Source organism: Morus notabilis, unplaced genomic scaffold, assembly GCF_000414095.1.
Source record: "Morus notabilis unplaced genomic scaffold, ASM41409v2 Scaffold1989, whole genome shotgun sequence".
NCBI classification, from domain to species: domain Eukaryota; kingdom Viridiplantae; phylum Streptophyta; class Magnoliopsida; order Rosales; family Moraceae; genus Morus; species Morus notabilis.
Window position 1 is genome coordinate 85,905 of NW_010363508.1, and position 9,632 is coordinate 95,536.

The window sequence follows — 9,632 nt, forward strand, 5'->3', positions numbered from 1 at the left end:
AAAAAAAAATTTCGGCGGCCGACGGTCGGAGTTTTCGTTCGGCAGCGGGCTTCCACGATATTGATTTTTTTCAGGTAGCTCGAGCCCGAGCCCGAGAAAGTGCTTGCACGGGCGACCTTAGGTGCCTGCCCGTCGAGCCCGAAAAATTTGGACTTCGGGCAGGCCCACCGACCCAAAGTTCCAGTACTAGGTGTGGGCTTAAATGAACTAACGGAGTGCTCTTAAAGTTACCACCTAGCTGGCTTCCTCTGACGTGCTCCATTGGCGATTGTAGACTTAAAAAAAATTAAAAATAAAAATTGTATAACTAAACGGAATTTCAATTTTTATTATACTAAAAATAATCTATTTAAAAAAATTACTAAACATATTTTTAAAAATAATTTCTATTAAAATTAAAAACGTTTTCATTTTTAATTTTATATATTAAACAAATTATTTTAAAATTAATTTCAAACGCACCGTTACGTTTTAAAGTGTTAGAGGGTATTCCCTAAAAAAAAGGACACACGTCTTGAAAGGGCGCGCTCAAAGAGTACTTCTCGTCTTACTGCTGTAGCGTCAATTCTTCCCCCCATGAAGCGCTTTCTTCACGGTTACCGCCCCCATTTCGTCGCCGCTGCTCCTGCAAACGCCTCCACCGCCATGTCTTCTCGTCCTCCCGTATTTCACCTCTCTCTATCTATATCCATATTTTCACTGCTTTCTCTTTTTCTCTTCTTCAAATTCAAAAGCCTTTTTTTCCCCCTGATATCTTTCTAATCGGAAATGTATCTATCGTAGTACCGAGGCGGCCGGAACCATCCCCGGAGAAACTTCTTCGATCGGCCCTACACCGGCGGCATAAGCCACAACGTCTCCGGCCTTGGCGACCCGCACTTCCGACCCGTCCGCGAGGCCAATTTAGGGTTCCACCATGGGGACAGCGGAAGCGTCGAGGAGAACTCAGGCTTTCCAGCGCAGGAACGGCCTCCGCATAGTCAAAACCAGAGCTTTCGTCCGCCCCCGCCGCAGCAGCGGCATTTTCATCAGAACCCGCAGTTCCGACAGCGGCCGCAATACCACCGTCCTCCGCCCTTTGAACAGAATCAACCGCAAAGGCCTCCGCAGCAGTTTAGACCGCGGCCTCCGGATTATCGAATTTGGGAGTATGCTAAATCGGCACCGCCCTCTACTAGTGGTAATTGCTCTGCTTTGTTGTGCTTGCTGTTTGTGTTAGTTTCTATTAGTAATTTGGATTTCGTTTTTTTTTTTTTTTTTAAATTATTGAGCAGAGCGGTTTACGATTCTTTCGTATAATTTACTGGCTGACTACGTTGCTCTGGGTTATCGTCATCGGATGGAGCTTTTCAGTCACATTCCTCGTCGTATATTGGATTGGGGATGGAGAAAGGGGAATATCATCTTCGAGCTCGGATTATGGTCCACTGACATAATGTGCTTTCAGGTTCGCACACAGTCTTAACGATTGCTTTTGAATCATTTTGTGTAATTTTCAAGCCAATTCCATTCAGTACAAGCGCAAGCTTCAATTTTGCTTGTGATATTTGTGTTGAGTAAGATATGCATTAGTTTCAATACGTGAATACAAAAATTATGTGGAAACCACTCGGTCATGGTTGTTATTTGTCACATTTGTTTTGAGTTGTGTTGAAGCCTAATTATTGCACTGACTTAGCACGCGGATTGTCCTTTTAGGTATTTAACGTGAGTATTGGTCTGCCCTAATTCTTGTTATAGACAAGGGATTTTGTGGCGGTTGTTTTCTGTAGAGAGAAATACAGAGGGAGGCTAAGAGAGGCATTTGAGAGTGATTGTATCTTTTACTTCTTTCTGGGACTATAGCTTGCAGCGGGAATTGGCTCGGAAACAAGAGGGATTCTAGTTGTAAGATATCTAATGAAACCGTCATTATTGATAGGACCTTTTTTTTTTCTTTGGCCGGGGGGGCTTGATAGGGGTATATTAATGCATGCTTGGACCAAAATAAATGGGTGCTTTTCAGAAGCATATAATGTTTAATGCCTTTGGCTTGTTTCTGATGGTCATTTATTTGCATTTTCAATTTTTTCCTGTGTATTTACTCTCTTGGTTTCTGATGGTTTATTTTTTTATTTTTTTTTTCAGGAGGTTGATAGATTTCAGGACTTAGAGGAGGAGTTAAAACTTCGGGGATATAACGGCATTTGGAAGGTGGGCATAAGATTGAGCATGAGAAGTGGCTTTGAGTCCTTAGTTTGATTTTTATGATTATTGTATTTATTAGCTTCACTAGATTGGTTCCATCATCGTTTCTTTCTATTGTGACGAATTTTTTTCTTTAAATAATAATAAGCAGTGATAATAGAATTATGACAATGTTTTGGTTATTAATACTATATAGAGAAGGACTGGCAAGCCTCTTGATGGTTGTGCAATATTTTGGCGTGCATCCAGGTAAATTACTTCTCTAACTTTTCACATCCTCTTTATTTTGGAACGTCGTTTATTTGTAGGGCACTTGTCACCATAGGGAAAGGTTGACTTTCTGGACAAGTGGTCAGTTGATGGAATTTTTTTTTTTCTTCCAAACAAGAAACAGTTGATGTTCACATTCATTCCCCTCAAGCTAATATTAAAGGATTTAAGGAATTGAGGGAATCCATTTCATTGTTGCAGCAATACAAGTTTTCAGATTTTTTAGCTTAGTTTCTACGTCTTTAGCTTTCATGGTGATGAGTGAACTTATAGTTGTAATATGCCTTTATTTTTACTTGATATTCAAAATAAAAGGTTTCTATTAGAACAACATAGTTAAGGTATAAATTTGACCTGCAGCCTCCTGGCACAAAACATGAGTGTTGTGCTTATAGAACAAGTGATCAATGATCATGGAATATATCATATCGTTTGAAATGGGATAACTCAGGCATTGGAGTATCATTGGCCTCTGTTCTTTTCACAATTTGAATCACTATTCAACCTTTTTTTGCTACAATGTTCTCTCTTACAAATATTTGAATTTCAGCTCAAGTTTTCAACTCAAACCCGTGAAAAGAATGGGGCCACTGTGTGCTATATGTACTGTTCCCTTGAATCAGATTGTGAGTTGAGGATACCATATAGCTAATTGTTTTGTTGTTTAGATTATGACCATTTGGTTATCATTATATTAGATTCAAGTTGCTCCATGAAGAATCAATTGAGTTCAAGAATTTTGGACTTCGGGATAATGTTGCTCAGATTTGTGTACTGGAGGTACATTAGATGCAAAATTAACCATTATCTTAAAAGTTTTCATCTTGACTATTTGATGATTTTAAAGCATTATTTTTCCTTCTGGACAATTGGCAGTTGATTAGTCAAAATTGTGAAGGGAACGCTGCAGCTCTTGAAACAAGGTATTTAATATCCTTCGCATAAGTTGCTTTCGGTGTATATTTATTTGGTCACTTCAGTTTGAGTCTTTGAGATTGTTGAATGGCGGTAAATCTAATCACACAACATTTTAATGAACTTTTCTCTCTCAAGGAATGGAAGAATGGGAAAGCAAAATTAAGTGACACTCTCGAAGTCTCGCTCGAGTAACTGGAACTAATAAAGATAATGCACATAATGAGTGGTCCTATATTTGACTTGGTCATTTGAAGAAACTATGGAGAATAAAGAATGATTAGAATGCTGTGCAATAGTAAATTATAACTAGTTGGGATTTCATTGAAAAATTCCATTGACATGGTATGACTTGAAAGTTGATTCTTTCTGTCTCTAGTTTTGTCGTAATATGTTAACGTTTACGCAACATATTCTGCATTTATGCTAAAAAAAATTAAAAAAGAAGTAAATATTCCGCGTTTGCAGCTCAACAGGTTCAAATAAAGTTGTAGTTTGTAACATTCATGTGCTTTACAACCCTAGTAGAGGAGACATAAAGCTTGGCCAGGTAATTTTTTTCTTGTGGGTTTTCTTTTGCACATCCTCTTATGTTAAACGGTTGATAGGTAGGGTATTTTTTTTCCTCCCCAAATTTGGATCGATAGTTGTCGCTAATTAATGTTAGATGTCGATTAGGTATATTTTTTATTTTTTATTTTTTTTCCCTTAGGCAATTTGAAGTTCAACTTATATATTTCTTTATCTTTTAGTTTCATTCTACTGATAATGACATTGCTTAATGTTGCTGAGAACGTATTTAGACTGCTTCTATCTGATGTTTATATATGCTTAGATCTGTTTATGGCATTTTTAATGTTGAACAGTCATCCTGTTTAGTATTGTCCATTTACTCTCTATGCGTGTGCGCATATTTCTTTCACATGCTTCATTAATATTGCTATTAAGTAGTGCACATCACCATAGAAACGACTCTCCATATAACAGAAATACTCATTGCCCAGAACTCTCACTGTACCTCAGCCGCACACATGTAAATTATGTCCACACATAAATATTAAATAATTTTCAGCTCTCCAATACTAGTTTCTCAGGTATGATTGGGGAGACATATTCGTGGACGGTGTATTGCTCATGAGGTCTCAATGAGTGTGCTTATTTTCTTTCAGACTTTTTTATTTTTTCTTGTTCTATTCAGATCGCCATTTAAAAATTGCAGTAGCAGAACCATGGACTGTGTGTTTCTGTGATACTGTGTAAAATCGTATATTGGTTGGGTGTTTGTGAGACATACTGCAGTAGGTCTTCCAGCTTGATTCTGGACTGTATGTTCAAGTAGAACCTTTTTTCATTGCAATTTGATCTGATAACATGAGCAAATAGGATATAGATTGCATCTTAAACTTCTAGAACTGCTGAATGGTAAAATTTACATACAGGTTTTATTTATTAATCACCATATATCTGTATATCTTCAAACAGGTGAGGACCCTCCTTTTTAGGGCACATGCTGTTTCAAAGCTCTGGAATGATGCTCCAATTGTCCTTTGTGGGGATTTCAATTGTGTACCGAAGGTTTCCACTTTCACTCAAGCTTTTCTTTGGGGTGTAATGCTCATATTTTATAGCATATTTCTTTCTAGTGCTACTTTATGCCAGTGTTGACTTCTTTTTCTTTTCTTTTCTTTTCTTTTTTCCTTGTCAGAGTCCAATATACAACTATATTTCAGAACAGAAGGTAAACTTTATATCAACTTCCACGTTTAATGACCAAGCCGCTTTTGAACCAGAAATTAAATCACTATCGTTCTTTTGCAGTTAGATATATCCGGACTTCATAGAGATAAGCTGTCAGGACAAGCTTCTGCTGTAATTGGTGCTCAAAGGACGTATAATCCTAATCCTGGGTAGGTTTTGTACTAGTCAAATACCGACTGCTAATCTTGTGACTGCAGTTGGATCTTGGAGATAAGCTCTGAATTCTGAAATGAAAGCTTTGTCAAACTATTGCAGCCTCAGGTCTGGTGATAATTTAAATCCAGCTCCATCAGTGTTGCTACACAGAGAAGACGGCATCAAGCAGAACGAATCATCCTTTGACACACAAAAGCTATATAATGCGGATAGCAATCCAGAAAATGTTCCCTCAGTGGAAAACTTCTCTCAGCCTCAATCTAGCAATGCTCTTGATGCCTGTGATACATCAAACACTGGGGTTGAACGGAGAAAGGATGGTGATGAAGTTAAAGAAGAAAGTGAACAGATCTCTGCAAATTACCTCAGTGATGGAAGTAGATCAACTTGCTGTATGCAAAGTGCTGAATTGCTTCAAGATGTAAGTATGCCTGAAGGTGAATGTGGCTCTTCCACCGGTCATAGTAGGAACTCTGATCCGAAAATTTATTTGGATGAGGAAAGCATGGGCCGCCAGTCCGAGCAAATTTACAGTGACGAGCAAGCTGGCTTCTCAGGCCCAAGTCAAGCTCACGGGTCATCTGCATCTATTAGTATTGAAGTGCAAGAAAAATTTGACAATTTATTCTTTAATGACATAGATAAAGCCATAACTGAAGACGGAAATGTAGTCGAAGATAGTAGCACATTTTTATCTGCGTTACACAACACTGAAGATGCTTCACCTCGTAAGCTCGGTCAGTTGCTAAGATCAGGTCCAGCGGAAACTGATCCCTCCAAAGGTTTTGCTTCTGCTCTCCTCAATTCATCACAGCATTCATTGCACAACAGGGCTGAGAATGATGCATCTCCAGATTTGGATCCGGAACCTCTTGTTGTGGATAAAAGCTATTACGACCCATCATCGTGGACTCCTGGGGACATTGAAACTGCAACGGGCAATGCAGACTGTACTTCTTTAGAACATCCTCTGAAGCTTAGAAGCACATATACTGAAGTTGAGGTTAAGTCATTGACTCATTTTAACAATTTTTCGGGTTATAGAGAGATCATCTGTACTTCGTTAGTTACAAAAATAAAAGTACTTTTGCATCTTTGCAGGATACATTGGGTATTAGAGACTCAAACGGAGAGCCCCTTGTAACCAGTTATAACAAGTGTTTCATGGGGACGGTTGATTACATTTGGTAAATACTCGATGATTCTGCCTTTTCTCGTCTACTTTTCTGTCAATGCTGTATATATGTATATATATATTTGAATCTGTACTATTACAGTAGAAAGGAAACACATCTAAATTCTAATGAAGCCACTTTCGGGATGTTATATATATGCAGGCGTTCTGAACGTTTGCAGACTGTCAAGGTGCTTGCTCCAATACCAAAACAGGTCATGCAAACAATTGAAGGATTCCCAACAAAGGTATAACGTTTAAAATGCTGGAGTAATAAAAGAAAGGTCCAAAAATATCAATGAACTGAATGGAAAAATAATTATGCCGGAATACTCAAATATATATTACATACTCTAAACGTGATCACGTTTTACTTACCAAGGGCTAGAATTTTAGGCCCTGTTCATTTCGCTGATTCGAGTTTAGAATTCGAGTTTTGCTACAGTAAAAAGCTCTCACAAACAGTTGCATCTAACTTTTTTACTAGAGTAATAAGCTTTTACATAAAGTCACATCTCAACTCGAATTAAAAACTCGAATCAACGAACTAAACGGGCCCTTAATGTATGTATGCTTGTTCTTTAGTTAGTCATTTCCAATGGTAATTGTAAATTTATCGGGAAATGACAAAAATCTCCCCATTTTTATTTGAAAGGGAAAATTTCATATTGGTACTTTATGTTTTAGCATAATTGTCTTTTAGTACATTGTGTTTTTAATAATTTTAAATTGGTATCTTGACATTTTAGAAAATCGCTTTTTAGTACCTTAAAGTTATTTTTAGAATGTAAAATGTCAAAGTTACCCTTCTCATTAACTAACCAAAACACTAATAATAAATTTTGAAATTTTTTGAAATTTTTTTTAAACATTTAAAAATTAAAAATAAAAATAATGCTTTAAATTAAAATTAAATTTTTAGAATTTTTTTAAATTTATTAGTTTTTGGTAAAGTAATGAGAATGATAAATTTGATATTTTACATTCTAAAAAATGACCTCAAGGTACTAAAAAATAATTTTCTACAACATCAAGGTACCAATGTAAAATCACTAAAAACACATGATACTAAAAGATAATTACCTTATAACACAGGGCCAATATGAAATTTTTCATTTTTTCCTAAAAGAAATTATGTTAACCTAATCTTTTGATAAAGGGAAAATTTCATATTGGGACTGTGTTTTAGCATAATTGTCTTTTAGTACATTGTGTTTTTAGTAATTTTAAATTAGTATCTTGACGTTTTAGAAAATTATTTTTTAGTACCTTGAGGTCATTTTTTAAGATGTAAAATGTCAAATTTACTTTCTCATTATTTTACCAAAAACTAATAAATTTAGAAAAAATTCTGAAAAAATTATTTTTAATTTAAAGCATTATTTTTATTTTTAATTTTTAAATGTTTAAAAAAAATTCAGATTTTTTCTAAATTTATTATGAATTTTTTGGTTAATTAATAAGAAGGGTAATTTTAACATTTTACATTCTAAAAAATGACCTTAAGGTACTAAAAAACAATTTTATAAAACGTCGAGGTGTTAATTTAAAATTACTAAAAACATCGGGTATTAAAAGATAATTATGTTAAAATACAGAGTACCAATATGAAATTTTTCCTAATTGAAATGCAATAATCCGACCCTTTGTTTTTAAAAATGCTGAGATTATTCCTTGTGTTTTCTAATCGGACAAAAATTAACGTGTTTTAGAAAACTACAATTATTCTTCATAAAAGAAATTGTGCTTCTTTAAGAGAGGTGTTGAAGACAACAATTTTGATCTTCAATTTTTCTGGCATTTGAGAATAATCAGTTTCGAGATTTTTTGGGAAGTCTTATTCTTAATGACACCCGAGAGTCTTGACAAAGTTCCTAAAATCAAACACAGTTTCTTTCTATACACAAAAAAAGTTTCTTGCATAGTTAATCTAGTTAAATCTGACATTAGGGGTTACTTTCTTGTGACTAGAAAAGGTCAAGGGTATTTGTCTTGCCAAAAAAACAGAAAATCTCAATATTTTTGAAAACGCAGGATAGATTGTTGCAATCGATCAAACATATGAATTAGAGTTTGCTAGAAGAATAGCTTTTAAGCCTTGTACTTTAACTGACAGAATTGTACTGAAGTATTAAACATAGGAATAATCTCAATATTTTTTTATGCCGATTAAAGCTAGCTCAATTGTGTTTAGAGGGTGTTTGAGTTTTCTTTTTTTAATTGTATTGAGTCTTGTGTTCAAGTTAGGACGCAATTTAGAAAGAAATAGAGAAAACATTGCGGTATTTTTGGAAATACGTGATAGATTGTTGAATTTGATCAAACATGTGAATCGGTTCATTGAATAATAGCCTTTGGATTCTTGTAATTCAAGTGACAGAACCGTCAATTTCAATCAAACTGTAGAAAAATACTTTAGTACAGCTCCTAAATCTCTTTCTTATCCATTGCTTTGCAGAAATGGGCTAGCGATCATATCGCGTTGGCTTCTGAATTAGCGTTCGTAAAAGATGAGACTAATCATAATGCTATTCACTAGATCAAGGGTTTTTGCGTTTTGACATATCCAGTAAGGGTTTATTGCCTCAACTCTAAGAACGTCTAGTTAGTATTTTGTCCACAAGCTGTCTTCCAACAATTTCGAGGTCAGTCACAGTCATTTGAACTATTCCTTCATGTATCTCGTTACTCATTCTGTACTGTACTTCTTTACAAATCAATTCAAACTTGTGAAAAAAAAAACATGGATCTTCCTATTTTGATGAGGAAGACTATATTCATTGGTTCCTATTTTAGTATCCTACTACTTGTCAGTTGTCACTTAATTTCATAGGCCTGCAATTTCATCAAAGAGAATATTAACCATCAGAAGGGAATAACAGAGTTGTATGCAGGTAACAATTTTATTTCCCATAGTCGATGGGAAGAATAATCCTCTATGAATGCTACTATACTAGCCATATAGCGAGCTATAAAAAAATGGGAAAAAAGTTATTAATTTTCTTTCCATGGTGAACAGATAACATCATTTTATAAATATATTGAAACAATGGCTTCTCGTTACTGTTGCATATCCGTCCCGCAGTTCTTTGAAGGAAGGAGGAAAAAAAAAAGTGCGTCTTAGGGTGTGTTTGATAGATAAATTCATAATCATGATTCTGAATCTTAATTC

The 9,632-nt window shown here is 35.3% G+C and overlaps 1 protein-coding gene across 2 annotated transcripts; it reads left to right on the forward strand.

Moving 5' to 3' along the window:
• The first annotated feature begins 519 nt into the window (after positions 1-519).
• Positions 520-9,289, forward strand: LOC21388160 (carbon catabolite repressor protein 4 homolog 6). 2 transcript variants are annotated; one of them, XM_024169726.1, is made up of 16 exons: positions 520-663; positions 784-1,180; positions 1,275-1,447; positions 2,128-2,193; positions 2,384-2,436; positions 3,156-3,237; positions 3,334-3,380; positions 3,841-3,922; positions 4,855-4,947; positions 5,078-5,110; positions 5,191-5,279; positions 5,386-6,068; positions 6,141-6,289; positions 6,388-6,473; positions 6,624-6,708; positions 8,919-9,289. In XM_024169726.1, the coding sequence occupies exons 1-16, from the start codon at positions 577-579 to the stop codon at positions 8,997-8,999; spliced, it is 2,286 nt and encodes a 761-aa protein (XP_024025494.1). In that variant the 5' UTR covers positions 520-576; the 3' UTR covers positions 9,000-9,289. The 2 variants fall into 2 exon arrangements, with proteins under 2 accessions (XP_024025494.1, XP_010102811.2); XM_010104509.2 differs by having other exon boundaries at positions 5,386-6,289; positions 8,919-9,284.
• Positions 9,290-9,632: the final 343 nt, after the last annotated feature.

Coding starts and splice junctions, on each gene's coding strand:
- LOC21388160 (XM_010104509.2), top strand. CDS start 577: ATGAAGCGCTTTCTTCACGGTTACCGCCCCCATTTCGTCGCCGCTGCT. Junction 5,280..5,385: donor ACGTATAATCCTAATCCTGG/GTAGGTTTTGTA, acceptor AAACTATTGCAG/CCTCAGGTCTGGTGATAATT. Junction 6,474..6,623: donor GGGACGGTTGATTACATTTG/GTAAATACTCGA, acceptor ATATATATGCAG/GCGTTCTGAACGTTTGCAGA.